This window comes from Sinohyriopsis cumingii, chromosome 12 (genome assembly GCF_028554795.1).
Source record: "Sinohyriopsis cumingii isolate HCF-2022 chromosome 12, ASM2855479v2, whole genome shotgun sequence".
NCBI classification, from domain to species: Eukaryota; Metazoa; Mollusca; class Bivalvia; order Unionida; family Unionidae; genus Sinohyriopsis; species Sinohyriopsis cumingii.
This window is the reverse complement of record NC_142972.1, coordinates 6,175,246-6,195,046: the sequence shown is the minus strand read 5'-3', so window position 1 is coordinate 6,195,046 and position 19,801 is coordinate 6,175,246. Positions and strand designations below refer to the sequence as shown.

The 19,801-nt window shown below is 34.2% G+C and overlaps 1 protein-coding gene across 3 annotated transcripts in view; it reads left to right on the top strand.

Moving 5' to 3' along the window:
- Positions 1-19,801, top strand: part of LOC149785950 (protein arginine N-methyltransferase 3-like) — an 85,630-nt gene that overhangs the window by 14,096 nt on the left and 51,733 nt on the right. For all 3 annotated transcript variants that reach the window (XM_089976204.1, XM_089976202.1, XM_089976203.1), the window contains 2 exons: positions 6,559-6,667; positions 13,014-13,224. In XM_089976204.1, the coding sequence (XP_089832330.1) occupies positions 6,559-6,667; positions 13,014-13,224 (320 nt within the window). The remainder of the gene's footprint in view (positions 1-6,558; positions 6,668-13,013; positions 13,225-19,801) is intronic.

Genomic DNA, 19,801 nt, shown 5'->3' with positions numbered 1-19,801 from the left:
ATAATTTTCTTTTTAAAAACAATAATTTTTATTTATTTTTGAAAGCAATTCTATCTTTTACATAGGTTTTCCATTTTCCCCTCAAAAAAGTACTTGTTACAACTCAAGTGTTGTATGATTTGCTTAATGTTTTAAATAAAGAAGGATAAGCTGACAGTACAGACATACAAATAGACAGACAGAATCATGAGTGCAGGGATCGATAAAGTATGTATATAGTATATTTATGAATGTATATTCAGACACGTGCATGTGTGTAATATCCTTGAAGTCTCTTATAAATATGAAACTTGGGTCAATGATAGTCCTTCTTTTATAAAATATCACACATATATTCACACAAACACAAACTAGATCTTCCACACATATATTCACACAAACACAAACTAGAGCTTCCACACATATATTCACACAAACACAAACTAGAGCTTCCACACATATATTCACACAAACACAAACTAGAGCTTCCACACATATATTCACACAAACACAAACTAGAACTTCCACACATATATTCACACAAACACAAACTAGAGCTTCCACACATATATTCACACAAACACAAACTAGAGCTTCCACACATATATTCATATAAACACAAACTAGATCTTCCACACACATATTCACACAAACACAAACTAGAGCTTCCACACATATATTCACACAAACACAAACTAGAGCTACCACACATATATTCACACAAACACAAACTAGAGCTTCACAACTGGAGTTACATGAATAAGAATGGCCTGAGTTGATCAGTATGTTTACACAGTTTAATTCCTCAAGATAAATTCTTTGATGTAATCAGTTTCAATAAAGCTACACATTTTGCAATTGAGAATTCAGGAGCTAATGCAGTGTTTCTTATGAAGTAGCTTATTTTCAGGCTTGCATAAATCATTCAGTGGGGGGGAAAAAAACCCATGCAGAAATGCTTAATTCAGCAATAAATTGAAAAGAAATCTTTCAGAGAAGAGAGGGATTATAATTGAAATTACTAGTTAATCATGGCTAATATATGGACTGTGTTGATATTAACTTGATGTGCCATATACTGTATGGACTGTGTTGATATTAACTTGATATGCCATATATAGTATGGACTGGGTTGATATTAACTTGATATGCCATATACTGTATGGACTGGGTTGATATTAACTTGATATGCCATATATAGTATGGACTGTTGATATTAACTTGAATTGCCATATACTGTATGGACTGGGTTGATATTAACTTGATATACCATATATAGTATGGACTGTTGATATTAACTTAATATGCCATATACTGTATGGACTGTGTTGATATTAACTTGATATGCCATATATAGTATGGACTGTTGATATTAACTTGGTATGCCATATACTGTATGGACTGTGTTGATATTAACTTGACATGCCATATAATGTATGGACTGTGCTTTTATTAACTTGATAAACCATATAATGTATGGACCGTATTTATATTAACTTGACATGCCATATAATGTATGGACTGTGTTTATATTAACTTGACATGCCATATACTATTTGGACTGGGTTGATATTAACTTGATATGCCATATATAGTATGGACTGTTGATATTAACTTGGTATGCCATATACTGTATGGACTGTGTTGATATTAACTTGATGTGCCATATACTGTATGGACTGTTGATATTGACTTGATATGCCATATACTGTATGGACTGTGTTTATATTAACTTGACATGCCATATAATATATGGACTATGTTTATATTAACTTGATATGCCATATACTGTATGGACTGGGTTGATATTAACTTGATATGCCATATATAGTATGGACTGTTGATATTAACTTGGTATGCCATATACTGTATGGACTGTGTTGATATTAACTTGACATGCCATATAATGTATGGACTGTGCTTTTATTAACTTGATAAACCATATAATGTATGGACCGTATTTATATTAACTTGACATGCCATATAATGTATGGACTGTGTTTATATTAACTTGACATGCCATATACTATATGGACTGGGTTGATATTAACTTGATATGCCATATATAGTATGGACTGTTGATATTAACTTGGTATGCCATATACTGTATGGACTGTGTTGATATTAACTTGATGTGCCATATACTGTATGGACTGTTGATATTGACTTGATATGCCATATACTGTATGGACTGTGTTTATATTAACTTGACATGCCATATAATATATGGACTATGTTTATATTAACTTGATATGCCATATACTGTATGGACTGGGTTGATATTAACTTGATATGCCATATATAGTATGGACTGTTGATAATAACTTGGTATGCCATATAATGTATGGACCGTATTTATATTAACTTGACATGCCATATAATGTATGGACTGTGTTTATATTAACTTGACATTACCATATAATGTATGGACTGTGTTTATATTAACTTGACATGCCATATAATGTATGGACTGTGTTTATATTAACTTGACATGCCATATAATGTATGGACTGTGTTTATATTAACTTGACATGCCATATAATGTATAGCAGTGTTTCTCAAACTTTTTTGTCTTGCGGCACACCAAAAAGACCTAAAAAATTTCACGGCACACCTGAAAAGATTTAACAATTTTTATAGTGAAGAACTTATTTATTTTTACATATATATTTAATTTTAAATTTAATGTGAAGGATGTGCCTGCTTTTGAGAGCGAAACAGATTGAAGTGAGGCTCCAAAGTCGACAAACAAGCATGCATTTCATCGTCGATTTTAAGAAGTCTATCTCTCTCTTTAGATTTGATTTCAGTCAATGCTTAAAATCTTAACTCATAAAACCACGAAGACACAAATGGCAGAATTACTTTGCTTTTGAACTGATTGCAGGATATGACTTCTTGATTGAGATCCAAAACTCATCCAGGATCTTTTCGAGAAATGTTGACTGAAAAAATTTATCATTTTTCAAATCAATGAGCTGTTCTTCTTCTTTGGTTGTAAGATGTGTAGTTTCGTTGTTTCCGAATTTTATTTTATGATATTGCACTCACATGCACTTCAAATTGCACTTTTGATTTATTTTATTTGTCTGTGGATGAAGTAAACCAGTTGTTTGAGCCATTTGAAAGTAGAGATGCCAAAGTTGACAATGTGGATAAATTCATAGAATCACAAAAGAAACTTTCAACAAAGCTGTAGACTGAACATGGTATCAGAAATGTGCAATGATGGCTGTGTGATAACAAACGTGATACATGCTGCATTGAAAATATCATTCCAGATCATTTAAACACACATTTAGCCAAGATGTTTACGACAATTCGCAAAGCCAGTGGTTCTTACTATGAGTCATGCTCTTTAGATTCTATAAGAAACAGCATAGAATGGCATTTTAAGGCTAAAAGGGTATCCTGTCTCTCTTAGAGACCGTCCATTTCAATAATCAACCGAAGCACTAAATTCTAAAAAAATGCAACTGAAGAAGGCTGGTTTTGGAAGAAAAGCAAGAGCATCAGAGCCAGTAGGCCAAAATGATGAAGGAGCTTTATTTTCAGCCAGTGAAATGGGCTCTCACATGCCTGCTGCATTGCAATTTTCCTTGTTTTATTTTTTTTGAAAAGTGTTTGATTTAGAGGCCGAGACGAGCACAGAAAATTGAAGTTTGGAGATGTATCAGTTTTCACAGATTCCACCAGGACCCAATATCTTCAATATGCTGAGAGGGATAGCAAAACGTTTGACAGTACTGGGAAGGATGACTACAGATCAACAATACTTTGCATTTTTTCCACTGGAACAGCTTCGGAGCGAGACCTTGTTCATCTTTACCTGCAATATTTGAAACAAAGACCCATGGAAATGATGGATGACAACAGCCCCTTTTATTTGAAACCAGTTCCAATGCAGAAATTGACAGAAACTTGTCATATATAGTAATTATATTTCTGAAGATTCTGTTAATTTCAAATAAAAATATGAATAAAGAAACAAATAGTTGTAAAATGTTTTTCAGACAAAATAAAGAATGAATGAAAATAAAATTATATCAAAGTAAACAAAAAATCAGTAATAAACGGTGTACTCTGATAAACAATTTTGACATCAGTCAACGTTGCAAAAATATAAGAAAACAGATTTTTATGAATGTGTGCATTGGGAGAAAAAATGTAAATATAAAATATATTTTACTGGACAAAAAAAATACTGAAAATTGCAGGAATTATCTAAGACCAGTGGGGGATAATCAATTGGGAACTCTGATGAAAAAAGCTGCAGAAAGGGCAGAAATCCAGGGGAGAATTTACCATCAATTCAGTAAGGAAGACTAACATGACAACCCTATCGAAAGCTGGGGTCCCCAACAAAGACCATGCAAGTTACTGGGCATAAAAATTTGTCATCTATAACTGGCAATAATAATGAGAATAAATTTACTTGCCTTTTTGCATCTTTAATCTCCACAAAAATGTACTTTGTGGGCTCTTTCTGCTAATAAGAATTACATGGTTTCCAAATACTGATCCACATCGTGGAAATGTACTGTAATATGTAGTCCTATAATCCAGACTACATTTTTGAAACCGAAATCACATTCAAAAGTAAACTTTACTGCACTCCAAAATGAAAAGAATTTGTTGTTCACTAAAGAACAATGTTGAATCCAGCATCTTCTTGAGAATTTAAATTTAAAAACCTTCATGCTTTTCCAGCTTAGGATTCCGAACTATCCATGGCAGAACAAAAACAGTTATGAAGCTTGTTGTCAATGCCAGTCCCTCAAGTCACATGTACATCGTGCGGAAAACACACAGAAGGAGATACTCAGAATTTAGCTGGATTGACAGAAAAACTAAATCCCTCCATTCCTGACCACCTGGGAACTTTGTTCAGTGGTTCAATCATTCATAATATGGCTTTAAATTTCAATTTTAGATAGAGCAAAATGGGATTTCTTTTTTAAATGAGTGACTGAGTGCATGGTATGCCATGAAGTTAAAAGGTCGGTGGGTGGAGCTGTGGGCACATGAATACTGTTATTGTGTATTGAAGAATCTATGGTTGTGAATTTATTTTGGAATAAAGCATAAATCAAATACACTGTTGTAATATATTTTATTATGCCTTAGGTAGTTAAACAAAAATGAGCATATAATAAAAAGGTTACTGCATTCTTAAACATTTTATCACCATTTGTTCTAAATGAAAAGTCTTACCGACATTGGATTTATCAGAATTCTTACAGTGTCTGGTTAGTCCTTAAAAAAAATGATGCCTACATGTTAAGGTTTTGGTTAAAGTTTTTCAGCAATTCTTTGATCATAGGTTTGGCATACAGGCCCTGATTTCCTTGTATATTATGGGATTAACATGCAAATCATTATGGAAGCGTGTGATCTGGTTTGACATGTATGCCATGGTCAGCTTTTCATTGGACAGTAGAAAACCTTTTATTGGACAGTAGAAGTCCTTACATTCAAACCCTAAATATTGGAACTGCTCTCTGATCCATATCAAACCTTTGCTTCTCACTTTTTCACACCAAGGTCTTTAATAACTGTTATGTATATTTAATTTGTTTCATGTGATTGACTTTTGTCCATAAGTGAGGGTAGGACTTTGGGCCCACCTGACTAATATCATTTTTAAAAATATGTTTTCTTGCATTTGAGTTCAGGACATTGGGTTTTTCCCTTGGAAAATATATGGTCTGCCTGACAGGTTGGCTGCTAAAATTTAAGTAAACAGACCTGACCTTGTTTAAGAATTTGATGGAAATTTCCATTGCGTCATAAGTCATGTTACAGTTGGTTTACAACATTTACATCAGAATTCTTCATTCCCTTTTAACATCTGTGATCTGTCTATAAGTCTCTTAGTTCGGTTCAGGTATAATTTGAAAGGGTTTGTTTATTTAAATTGTTATTGGAATTAGAAAGTACTTATTGACTTTTGGACTAAAACATTATTTTTGGATTTTTGTTAATTCATGGAAGTACATTTTGGATGATATTGTTGTGATACATCATGACTACTGGCACATCAGTACCTTAAAGATTGGAATTCATTTGAAACACCACTGGAATTCATTCAGAACACTATACTTTTGGACTTGTAATAGAACTTTCAGGACTATTCAGGATTTAATTCACAATACTATAAGTTCCTTTTAAATTTTCACTTTCTATTCTTGGACAATAAATTATTTGTTGAATTTTTACTAAACTTGTTTGTTTTTGCTTTTTCTTTTACATAGAGTTGTAACACATCTGCTTACCAGAATGCCAAGATCTCCAAACTAAATGGAGTCTCTCGGCAGGTTAGATATTAAAGCAACAATCATAATTTGATATGCTCTGTTGTCTGAAATTTTGTACAGACATTTTGGGGGTGGGTGGGGTGTAGATATAATTCTAGGTGAAAATATTAATTATAATTAAGTATCTTTACAACCTTTTAAAATAAGGAATTATGTTTTCTGTTCAAACAATTAGAGGACAAACATTATTTTTTTTGATTGCTGGTGTATAAACCGTTGTATTCAGTAAGGTAGTAAATTTATTATTATTTTATCTTCACAGAAGCCAGAGGTAAATGTCTGCTTAAAGACTGGTACAGATGTCAAGCCTCTCTGGGATGGAGATGAATTCATGCATCCATTTGATCCAGAGGATGGTCTCCTACAGTATGGTATGAGTTATGCTGTAAAATTGTTTTAACACATTAACACCTAGCGACGACTTAACGAGGCAGGAGGTAGTAGCCTACTGCCGAGCTCTGTAGCATCATGGTCATGCATGATACACTAAAGTGGCTGGTATTATAGAAAGGTAGACAGATATAACTCTACAATGATACCAAATAATCTGGAATATCTAGTTGCACTACAAAATAGAGATTAAAAAAAACTAATTTTTTGGACCCGACTTTTCTCTACCCAAAATTTGCCCGTGGTTGGAATCCGATTTTGTGTCCGGATTTTAGACTTTTTGGTCTCAGATCTAAGGCAAACCAGTATGAACTGCAAACAGACAGATGAGCCTTTGCAAAAAGTAGGATAAGATGGGCATTTGGAATAAAGAGTGGTCTTGATACAAAAATAATGGCTCCAACTTTTACCCTTCTGCTCATGCGCAAGTCAAATAGCCAATGAAAAATGATGTTTCTAACACAACTAGGCAGTATGTTATTGAAAGATCACTGGGGATTTGGTGTATTCGGATCTATTCAGAAATAGCTTTCAAAATGTTTTTCCTACTCGATTTTCAGGCAAAAATGACAAAAACCTCCAGGGGTTAATGTGTTAAAATGAAGAAGAAAAAAGTGCTTTATGTTTTAAAGTGGAATCAGGGCTTCCGTTAAATTGATATTTTATGGAATCCCAAGGAACCCCACATTTGAATTGTATTTGGTCCTTTCAAGATGTTAAAGTGTCCCACTTCATAGTTTCTACAGTGTATGTGTGTGTGTGTTTGTGAAAAAGAGAGAGAGAGAGAGAGATCACTAGAATTTTTGTGAAAATAGGAGTTCACCAGCAAAAGTTGCAGACCCCTCTCACAAGCATTTTTGGTATACATGAAGTGAATAAATATGTATTATAATGCCAGGAATAAAGAGACTTAAAACCTTGTCAGTTTTCCTTATTTGTAATTCTTTGAATCTTCATGTATTAAAATTGATATACTGTCAGTCAACTTGGGAAAACACTACACAAGTCCATAATTTAGACAGTAATATGTAGCGCCCTCTGAAATAATGATAATAATAACAATAATAATAATAATAATGCTTTATTTATAGAGAGTGACTCATTAATCAAGGACAGTTCTCCCGTGAGGCCCTCTTAAGGAGAGTATAACAATGCACATCATATGAAGATAGCAATAATTACTGTTTATTTTAACATGTTTAGTATTAAAATACTAAATACTAATGCATTAAATACTAAATACTAAATACTAGAAACAAAAATATCAGGTGAGGCATCTTAATTACAGAACTGGATGATCATGAATTTAATTTTAAAGTTTGAAAATGAGCATTCATATGCCCAATCCCGAGTGCTGTATTTCTTATATTCTTCTTTTAAAACTTGCAAAACAGTGTTGATTTGCCCTTTTTTCTGATCTGACATGTTTTGAAGTTTGCAAAGATCCATCTACTCTAACATTTTTCGTCATATAACATCCACAAGTCACACCTTAAAGTGCCTTGCTCATAATCTGGTGCCATTTTCTATAAAACCATAGACTGGTCCACTACGTAATTTTATAATGAATCTTTTAGGCTACGTTCAAATTGATGAAACCCATATGTTTTCTTGGAACATAATTTGTTGGAAAAAGGCATAATGATTACGACAAAAGCATAATGGCTGGCATGTATGCATTTAACCCCCAAAATACTTATCTAGATTTGCAAATGGCATTTTGTCCAAGTCTCGATGTGAAAGCAACAAATGGTAGTAATGTTTATTATCATAGGGCTTATCTTCTAATTTCATTTGAATCCTTAGCGCATCGTCCTTTTTGAGATCATATGTACTATACTTATTCATCTACACTTGGAAATGAATACAATGCTTTATTAATGAGCATGACATAAACAGACAGCATAGAAAATCCTTGAGACCTCAGTTTGTGAAACCTTGACCTTTTCTGAAAGCTGGAAATCGACTTGGTCAGCAATTTTTATTGTGTCCTATGGGACTCTTAAGCTGGGGTTTTAATGCATCATTTTTAATTTTATTGCGTCAGGGATGCATTTTTATTCATTACTGGAAGCTCTGGGATTGATGTATGTAAACTTTAATAAAGAAGGAAAAGATAAACCAGGCATCTTTTTCATCATATAATACTTATATTTTGACTGCTCCAGTGGCCTAGTGGTTAGAGCATCTGGTTCAGCTGCAGGAGGTTGCAGGTTTGAACACCGACTGAGTCATACGAAAGACATAAAAATGTTACTAGCAGCTGCCTCACTTGGTGTTCAGCATTAAGAGGTTAGTGTTAGGACTGGTTGGCCTGGTGTCAGGATAATGTGACTGGGTGGGATATCATGCTATATGTCTGCAGCATGATTCCCCAGTGCTAGACATCACTATAAACTGCCACACTGCAGACATCATAGCAATATGACTGAAATTTTTTAAAGCTACATTAAAAATCTAAATGACACACACACACATTTTTGAATAATAAATATTGCTTTAAACAATGGAACCTTATTTAAAATCAACAAAATCAGAAATTTTTGTCATTTTGGTCAGTATTTTGTTAATAAAATTGTAATAAATGTTTTTACTAAGTTGCATGACACGAACCAAACCAAACCAAAACTTGTAAATTATCTACATAAAGTAAAATGATCTCTTGGTAGCTCTGATTTTTAACTAGCTTTCCTTCCCAGGTGTTGCTTGACTGCTTGAACAAGCAGAGTATAAAAAAAAAAAGATAAACAGCATAAAATCATGAACAACAGAAATTTGGAACATCTGAACAAACATAAAAAGTTGGTTCTTTTAAGATCTGCAGCAGCAATTAAATTATAAGCTTGGCTCATCCTGGCTATAAGAACTAACTGAAACTCGCAATGTAAATTTAAAAATTTTGAATCCGTGTTAGGGTCTTATATTTGGAATCCATGTTAAAGTCTTATATCTGGAATCAATGTTAGGGTCTTATATTTGGAATCCATGGTAGAGTCTTGTATTTGAAGTCCATGTTAGAATCTTTTATTTGGAATCCATGGTAGAGTCTTATATTTGGAGTCCATGTTAGAATCCTTTCTTTGAAAATTGCAATGTAAATTACAAAATTTGAAATTCATGTTAGAGTCTTTTATTTGGAATCCATCTTAGAGTCATATATTTGAAAATCACGATGTAAATGAATAAATTTGGAATCCATCTTAGAATCTTATATATGAAACATAAGAATTGAGGACATTAATTTATTAAAATTTCATAAATTTCATCCTTGAGTATTTGAAACTAAAAGTTAACAATAGTTACAGCTGGTTCTCTTATTTTTCCCAAACTCATTGAGACAGGCTTACAAGGATGGCAAATTGGATAACGTTTTCAATAGTGGCACTTTTTGTTGAAGTAAGGAGTACCATTTTTAGCAAGGCTCATTTTATGCAATTAAAAGACTTGGTACCAGCTGAAAATTTCATTTATCTAAAACACAGAGCAAATTAGTTTTGTTATTGTATACATGACTGAGGAAAATCATGTTGTTATTGTATACATGGCTGAGGAAAATTATGTTGTTATTGTATACATGGCTGAGGAAAGTCATGTTGTTATTGTATACATGGCTGAGGAAAATCATGTTATTGTATACCTGGCAGAGGAAAGTCATGTTGTTATTGTATACATGGCTGAGGAAAATCATGTTGTCATTGTATACATGGCTGAGGAAAAGCATGTTATTGTATACATGGCTGAGGAAAATCATTTTATTGTATACATGGCTGAGGAAAATCATGTTATTGTATACATGGCTGGGGAAAATCATGTTGTTATTGTATACATGGCTGAGGAAAATCATTGATCATGTTGTCCTGACTGCGTCGAAATTGGCTCTGCCAATTAAAACTTTCCTACATGCTCCTCCTAGGGCCAAATAGATGTGAATTCTTGTCCGTGGACCAAGTAGATGTGTATGCTCGTCTCTGGGCCAAGTAGATGTGCATACATGTCCCTGGGCCAAGTAGATGTGTATACTCATCCATGGGCCAAGTAGATGTGCATACATGTCCCTGGGCCAAGTAGATGTGTATACTCATCCCTGGGCCAAGTAGATGTGTATACTCATCCCTGGGCCAAGTAGATGTGTATACACACCCCTGGGCCAAGTAGATATGTATACTATTCCCTGGGCCAAGTAGATGTGCATACATACCCCTGGGCCAAGTAGATGTGTATACTCATCCCTGGGCCAAGTAGATGTGTATACACACCCCTGGGCCAAGTAGATATGTATACTCGTTCCTGGGCCAAGTAGACGTGCATACTCATCCCTGGGCCAAGTAGATATGTATACTCGTCCCTGGGCCAAGTAGATGTGCATACTCATCCCTGGGCCAAGTAGATATGTATACTCATCCCTGGGCCAAGTAGATGTGCATACTCATCCCTGGGCCAAGTAGATATGTATACTTGTCCCTGGGCCAAGTAGATGTGCATACTCATCCCTGGACCAAGTAGATATGCATACTCATCCCTGGGCCAAGTAGATGCAGATTCACATGGATGAGAATAAATGTGTTCAGTTTGTACCATAACAAGAACTGAAGTTAAGTTTTGCATAACATTCTGTGTGCCTAAATTATGGATTGCTTTAGCAGTGAAAATACAAGTGACCTTCATTGACTATAACAGTCGAACAGACAACAACAAAAATTCATTAAATCTTCACATTCTGTTGCTCTTAAATTCTTACAGGTGTAAGTTGTAAAGATGAGTGATTGAAAAGGAACATTATTCACATTTAAATTACCCCTGTAATTGAAATTATCACAGTAAATGTAAATAATAATAAATAATTGGGACTTCTGTTGGTGTGAAATAGTATGTAAAATGATGCTTTCAAAAAAAGGCAATATTGCAATACAATTGTAGGCTGGAAGTAACGTCACTGAAGTACATTAATATATTTATCTTGTTTGAAATAGACACAAAAATAAATTGAAATAAATAGAAAATAGCACAGTTTTTAAGGAGTGTTTCTGTGATCTGGAAAAGAGAGCTGGAAGGGCACTGAGAGTGGGGGCGGGGAAGACCCCTCTGTTGTGTCTGGCTGTAATCCTGCAAATATAGGTATAGATTTTTGGACTAACGGTAGCCAGTGTTGTTTCTAAATGTGTGTCAAATACCTTATCTCTTTTCTGTGTCAAATACCTTATCTCTTTTCTGTGTCAAATATCTTATCTCATTTCTGTGTCAAATACCTTATCTCATTTCTGTGCAAAATACCTTATCTCATTTTGGAATGATTTTGAATACTGAACATTAAGAATTCCAAGGAATACACTGAAACCTGCTTTAGTGGACACCTCAATGTACATGGAACTGCTTGTAACATACAGGATTTGTAAAACCCTTGATTATGTTTTTTGACATTGTATCTCATTATAATGAGCACCTGTCCATAATGGACATTTTATGTTCCCTAGCTTGACTGCCATTGACAGGTTTCACTATATAATAAGTATGCAGTAGAGATTTGTATGTACCCGCCATAAGGTTGAGCATATTTTGCTATGATGTTGTCTGTCTGTTGCAATGGTTTCTGCACAACGGCTTATGTTCTCCACCATCTACAGTTACCAAATTTTGTGGGTGGCTTTTACTTGGGGTAAGGAAGAACCTTTCAGTTCTGCATTCAGAAGTTTGATGGTTGAGGTCACTATGACTGAAAGGAAAAAGAAATGGTTTATGCAAAATAGCTCTCCACCATATACAGGTACCAAACTTTATAGATAGCTTGTACTTGGGTTAAGGAACAACCTTACTGATTTGGGGGTCAAAAGGTCAAATGTCAGAGTCACAGACTGAAACTAGACAAAATTGTTTCTGCACAATAACTGATGTTCTCAAACATATACAGTTAGTAAACTTTGTTGATGGCTTACACTTGGGGTTGGAAAAACCCTATAGGTTTTGGAGTCAAAGGTCAAGGCCAGTGTGACTGAAAGAATAAAATTAGTTTACACATATCAGTTCTACATCACATACCTCAACCAGACTTTGTGGATGGCTTGCACTTAGGGTAAAGACAAAGTCTGTTGATTTGGTGGTCTAAGGATCAAAGGTCAAGATCACTGGCTGAAAGAAGAAAGTTATTTCTGCACAAAAATTTCTGTTATCTGTATAGAGGACTATTAAACATGACATGGGCAGATGATGTGTTGTTCACAGTACTCTTATATCGTTATAATTTAAAATATGAATAATAAACTCACTAATTATAATTGTTGTTTTAATTGTTGCTGATCATTTTTATAATCAACATCATTATCACTGTTGCAGATATTGAGGAGATCTATTGTCCCTTAGGCATGAATGCTGTGCCTCCTAGAAAAGCCCCACTCCAAGGGTATGAGTGTGGTGAGGCAGAGATGATCAGTGTCCCTTGTGCAGAGTATGAGGCCCTGTGTGAAAGACTCAGACAGGCAGAGAGAATTCTTCAGACAAGGGATGAACAGTTAGAGCAGGCTGTAATGGATCTAGAGAAAATGAGGTGCCTTATGTTTTTAGACTCCTTGTTATGATGTCCAGTCCAGCCATCTGTCAGTGTGTCTGTCACCTTTTCATTTCCCACAATACTTTAACTTTTACATAATCTATCTTTACCAAACTTTGTGGGTTTTTTGTTTCAAGTCAAAGGTCACTGTGAGTTAAAGGAGAAAAATGGTTTGCTCACAATAACATTTATTATGCATTGCAGACTAAAGTTTTTGGATGGCATGCACATGGGATGAGGAAGAAAACTATTGATCTTGGGATTGAAAGGTCAAAGTTGCCATGTCTGAAAGAAGATCAATGGTTTCTGCACAAAAACATTCATCGTACATGATAAACCAGGACATCGCTTTCACTTGGAGTAAAGTTGGTTGTTATTGACTTGATGCCCTTTTTCCACATATGATGGTGGCCAGTATATTTTGGTGGAGGAAGAAGAACCCAGGAAAAATCCCAGTGAAGAACTACCATCCCACCAGAAGCTACTGGCTATCCTTCTGACCTTGGCCATGCCAGAGAGTCGACCCCAACATGGATAGAAGTGAGATTTCAGTGACCTCTAGAGGCAACCACCTTGGACTACTTGTCCACCTGGGAAGAAATATTGATTTGTGATCAGAGGGTTGAAGGTCAGAGTCACTGTGATTGAAAGAAGAAAAATGGTTCAGTACAAAAACATTCATTCTACACCATAGATTAGTACTAAATTTTGTAGATGATTTGCACTCAGAATGAGGAAGAAGTCCTTTGATTTTGGGTCAAAGATCAAGGTCGGTGTGAGCAAAAGAGAAAAAATGATTTCCACACATTAGGAAGTACTCTGACAAATGTCAAGGTCACTGGCTGAAAAATGAAAAATGGTTCCTTTTCAAATATTTAAGTTTGTTTCCATGTACCTTTAGGAAATTTTGTGGATGTCTTACAGCTTTTGGATCAGTCTGTCCTTACCTCTAGGTGGAGTTCTATAGGAATCTTCAGTCTGTCCTTACCTCTAGGTGGAGTTCTATAGGAATCTTCAGTCTGTCCTTACCTCTAGGTGGAGTTCTATAGGAATCTTCAATCTGTCCTTACCTCTAGGTGGAGTTCTATAGGAATCTTCAATCTGTCCTTACCTCTAGAAGGAGTTCTACAGGAATCTTCAGCCTGTCCTTACCTCTAGGTGGAGTTCTATAGGAATCTTCATGTCAGTCTGTTCTTACATTCAATCTTGTTTGTGGCATTAGACCTGCTGTTCTTGATGCATTGCAATGAAAGTTTGTAAATATTATTGTTATTTCCTGAAGATATGCATGTAGACAAATACATTTGCTTATTCTTTTTTAGAGTTACTGCCCTTTATGATTTGTCTTACAAAATCTTGCAAATGCAGATAATCCAGGTTGCACTGAAACTTATTAAATGTTTGTAACGTGATGCCATAAATGACACAATCTTTTTCTTGTAGCTTAATGCCATATATGACACAATATTTGTCTTGTAGTTTAATGCCATAAATGACACAATATTTGTCTTGTAACTTCATGCCATAAATGACACAATCTTTGTCTTGTAACTTAATGCCATAAATGACACAATATTTGTCTTGTAGTTTAATGCATAAATGACACAATCTTTTTCTTGTAGCTTAATGCCATAAATGACACAATCTTTGTCTTGTAACTTAATGCCGTAAATGACACAATCTTTTTCTTTTAACTTAATGCCTAATGTGACACAATCTTTTTCTTGTAGTTTAATGCCATATATGACACAATATTTGTCTTGTAACTTAATGTCATAGATGACACTGTTACAAGTCTTTGCTCTTAAAATAAGTAACAAAAAAGAGTGAAAACAACAAGCTTTGTAAAGTTTAACATAATTAATTTCCCTAGAATACAAAGTGAAAAAATGAGAAAAAAAGAACATACGGTTTTACAAATTAAATCCAAAAATAATCCAAGAATTAAAATACACAAGTCCTATCAATGAAAAGTTCTATGTGGATCTCAGTTCAAATCCCAATGAAATTCATGATGGATGGAAATGACATCATTAATAGTCATCATTGTACTGATGTGTCAACAGTTTCTTGTTGAATCACAGAAAATATTATTCCAGTTTTTGAATTCCATATAAATTCCAGTGAATGTCCTTATGCAAGAATTATGCCAGATCAATTTTGTATTTCCAGAGAAAAAAAAATCACTTGAATTCAGTAATTTGAAGAAAATAAAATTCAGCCCAAACTGGTCACAACATAATAAAACTTAACATGTCAAATGTTTTAAGCTGGACTAGCAATCCTTTATCATAACATCAGTTATAAGACTAACTAAAACGCAAAACAGATTCCCGGTTAGGGGTCAAGAGTTCATTCTTCTGGAAACTAATAGAAGTTTGTTACATGATGAATATCATGTAGTCCAGGTATAACCTTGACTCAACTTACTGATTCTTACTCTGAGAAAGATAATTAAAAAAATAAGTTGTTTACCAAAAGTGTCACTGATTTTGGAACAAGGTCAGAAACTAGATACAATGTTTCTATTATTAGTTGTTTACAGCGAAAATAAAGAAGATGAAAGAAAATTAAAAAATATCAATTCTGAACAATGTCAAATCCAGTAAACAATGTTACATTACAATAGCATGTAATGGAATAAAAACAATTTAAAACAAACAAACAATTAAATTAAATATACATAACAACACAATCTTTTTTCTTTTAGCATAATGCAGTATATGACACAATATTTGTCTGGTAACTTAATGCCATGTATGACAATATTTGTCCTGTAACTTAATGCCATATATGACACAATTTTTGTCTTGTAACTTAATGCCATCTATGACACAATCTTTTTCTTGTAACTTAATGCCATATATGACACAACCTCATTAGTGCAGATAGTTGCACAGTTGTCAGTGGATTGTCATGAAATTTGGTAAATATTATAGTCATCACCCGAAGATGTGAATATCAACAAGTTTGCTCCCAGAATCTATATAAGAGTTATGTCCCTTTTTGCCTTGAAGGACACACGGTACTAATTATACAGAAGAACTTTGAACCAGTCTAGAAATGGGTGAACAAATAATAGAGTATTTACGGGTTTGGTGGTCCATAATTGGTTAATAATGAAAATTAAAATTTTAGTAAAAATATCTTTTGATAGCTTATCCTGTATGTAATTTTAAAAAAAATAGACAAATTTCTTCTGACGCAATTTTAGCATTCTTACAGGCTTGACTCAGGAGTACTCAATAATGAAAGTAGCACCTGATTCATTTTGTGCAGAATCAATAACGTGTTTCGTGCACATGTATGTAAACAAAATGCCGTGGCTCACATGGTGTTCTCCACACATAAGCTTGCACCATGGTTATATAGATGCATGGAGAATTATAGGTCTCATCATCAGCACCCAGAAATTTTAAGTTATTGAATTTTGAATATGATGGTGTTTCCATATGTTTACTATTGGAGTTGAATTAGTACCGTGTGTCCTATATGCGACCTATACCATAATAGGAGCTTGTTGTTTCCATGGTTACCATGTGCATCCAGAGTATCATTTTGGTGGTTTTTGCATATGACAATCATAATTGAGTCTTTTTTTCATGGTTTGCATGTGATTTTGGAGAAAAAATCTACACAAAAGACAGATGGGGATTGTTTTATACACTAAACAGTGGCAGTAGATAGCTCAGGCCATGGGGGAAAAAAGCATATTATGGCCTGATGGCAGAATTTCATATGATGGTACCCACAGATTGGCCTGTATGGTTAAATACCATTTAACACATGCAACAATTCCCCAAAAGGGGGTGGGGGAAGATTTTATATGTAAGCCACTTATGTCACAATCACTTATGTATCAATACTGATCATTTAACTTTAGAGACACGCTCAGCAGATTAAAGCAGAGAACATTGTAAAAATCAAGGACTGTGCACAAAACTGCACATGCTGCATTGCCTCAACCTGTAAATTGCATTATTATATGTCGAGTCACATTGAATATCAATTATATCTGTCTTATTTGTGATCATTGAATTAAACTCCTTGACACGTATTCTATGTTCAGCATGTTTCTCATATTGGTACATTAAATTTTTTGGCAAACAGTACTGGAACTTTTCTGCATCCCTTTTGTTGAGGGAGCAGGGAGGGACATTTTCACTTAAAATAATTATTTTCAACCCTTCATTCCCAATATAAGTTTGCAAAAGTCCTATCTGTATTGCATTATTTACACAGGCAGTTTTTCTTCCCCAACCTCTCTTCGGCATCTCTTCATACAGTTGAAACATTCTTGATGTATAACTGCATGGTGAACATATTGCTCTCTCCCACCACACCAGACCACTTTTTCTTCATGTACCAAGTCCCATGATAGAAAACCTTTATAGTCAGGGTGTTGGAACTGGTGCTCTCAGAACACATTATACCACATCTCAGCATTTTTTCCTGTGTGCACTTAGCAATATGTGTTTTGTTCACCAGATATGTTGTTGTGAATAAATGAAAACAAGTTCCATGTCAGAAATATGGTTTCATATTTGAAACAAAAGCCATTTATAAAGCCAGCATTGCTCTGCACTTACTATCAAGTAATAGTAAGGAATCATTTAGCTGTAAATTAGAGCTTGCTATTTGGTTTGCCAAATCAAGGTGTATTACCTCCCCTTTGCCTGTATTTGAGTGATTGCAAGGTTTGCTTTGTTTCTCATTTGTTCAATAATTTATGCATTTTATTCAGCTTTATATTAAAAAGTAAGTAATTTAACACTGCTTATAGTGGAAAGTAGCCACAGTAATGATTTTGAGACTTTTTCTTAACTTTTTATGAGTTTTGGGTAAATGTAGGTATAGATTTATGTATTAGACAACTTTAATATGCAATTCAATTCTATTACTTAAATTTAACAAGTAGTTTATGCAGTGATAAGTTTTATCAGTGTCTGAATATTGCATAGAAACATGGACTTGCCTTGGCATTGCAAAGTTTTTCACACATTTCTCCACCTCCAGCTTACTTAATAGCTTGAGTGGCAACAGTTTGTACATACACTTTCTGTCTCCAACATCAATGTCAGCATTATAGGAACTTTGGGTAGCTTTTTCAAATTTGTCTCTTGTTGTCCTTATGTAACAGACCTCATGTTGCTGTGTCTTTTGGGTTGATGCGCATTTTCCCCCTTGTTGTGGGGAACATTACCAGGCTTGAAGAAATTACTCTTTGCTTCCTCACCCTTCCCCATAGTTTTATACTAAAAAGTAGCACTCTGTTATTTAATTATTCAGTATAATAAAGCTTATGGAACTTTTCCTTGGCTTTTATACCTTTTTATTAACATTTAGGGGTGATGAATCACATGTGATGATAGTTTAAATAAGTTTGGAATGTCAGCATCTTTTGATGCTTCGTGGGTGTGTGTATTTGTTTTAGTCACAAAAGGGCAATGTCTTCTTATCATTTTGACCTGTCATGTGGCACACTTATTTGTTTTGTTTGATTGATGTGAATAGGGATGCACTGCATCTTATTTCTGTGAGAGTCAACAAGAAAAGAAATGCAGTTTTGAAATCTAAAACATTTAAAACTTGTCTTATAGCCAGTGAGAGATGAAAATACAATGCGTCTTGTAATTTGATACCCTGTAATGTCATTCTTGCTGATGTCAGCATGCTTGTGTTTCTTTTGTGTAGCATGCATGCCATAGAAAGATAACATGAAGATACAAAGTCAGAAAACAATTATTTTAACAACAAGAAAACGCCACTAATAAGTACAATACAACACAGCAACATGTAATGTGAATGCAATTTAGCTATAGACATTGGTATCATATAAAATGCTATTGCACTATTATCCATGCACAAGCATGTCCAGTTCTTTCTTACAATTATGCTCCAATATCAATGAGTAAAATACAACTTTTTCTAAAAAATTTAAATCTGGTTATAGGACACACGGTACTAATTATACAGAAGAACTAAACCAGTCTTTGAAATGGGTGAACAAATAATAGAGTATTTACGGGTTTTGTGGTCCATAATTAGTTAATAATGAAAATTAATATTTTAGTAAAAATATCTTTTGATAGCTTATCCTATGTGTAATTTAAAAAAAAATATAGACAAATTTCTACTGATGCAATTTTAGCATTATTACAGGCTTGACTCAGGAGTACTCAATAATTAAAGTAGCACCTGATTCATTTGGTGCAGAATCAATAACGTGTTTCATGCACATGTATGTAAACAAAATGCCACAGCTCACATGGTGTTCTCCACACATAAGCTTGCACCAAGGTTATATGTGCATGGAGAATTATAGGTCTCATCATCAGCATCCAGAAATGTTAAGTTATTGAATTTTAAATATGATGGTGTTTCCATATGTTTACTATTGGAGTTGAATTAGTACTGTGTGTCCTGAAGTTTAATGCAGTGTATTGCAGAATCTTGTGAATGTAACAAGTCTAACAGATTAGAGTAGAGCACCATGAAATTTTGATCATTATCTAATGATGTCAACATATCACTGAGCTCATTCGATTTTTGTTTTGAATTTTTTAAGATTTTT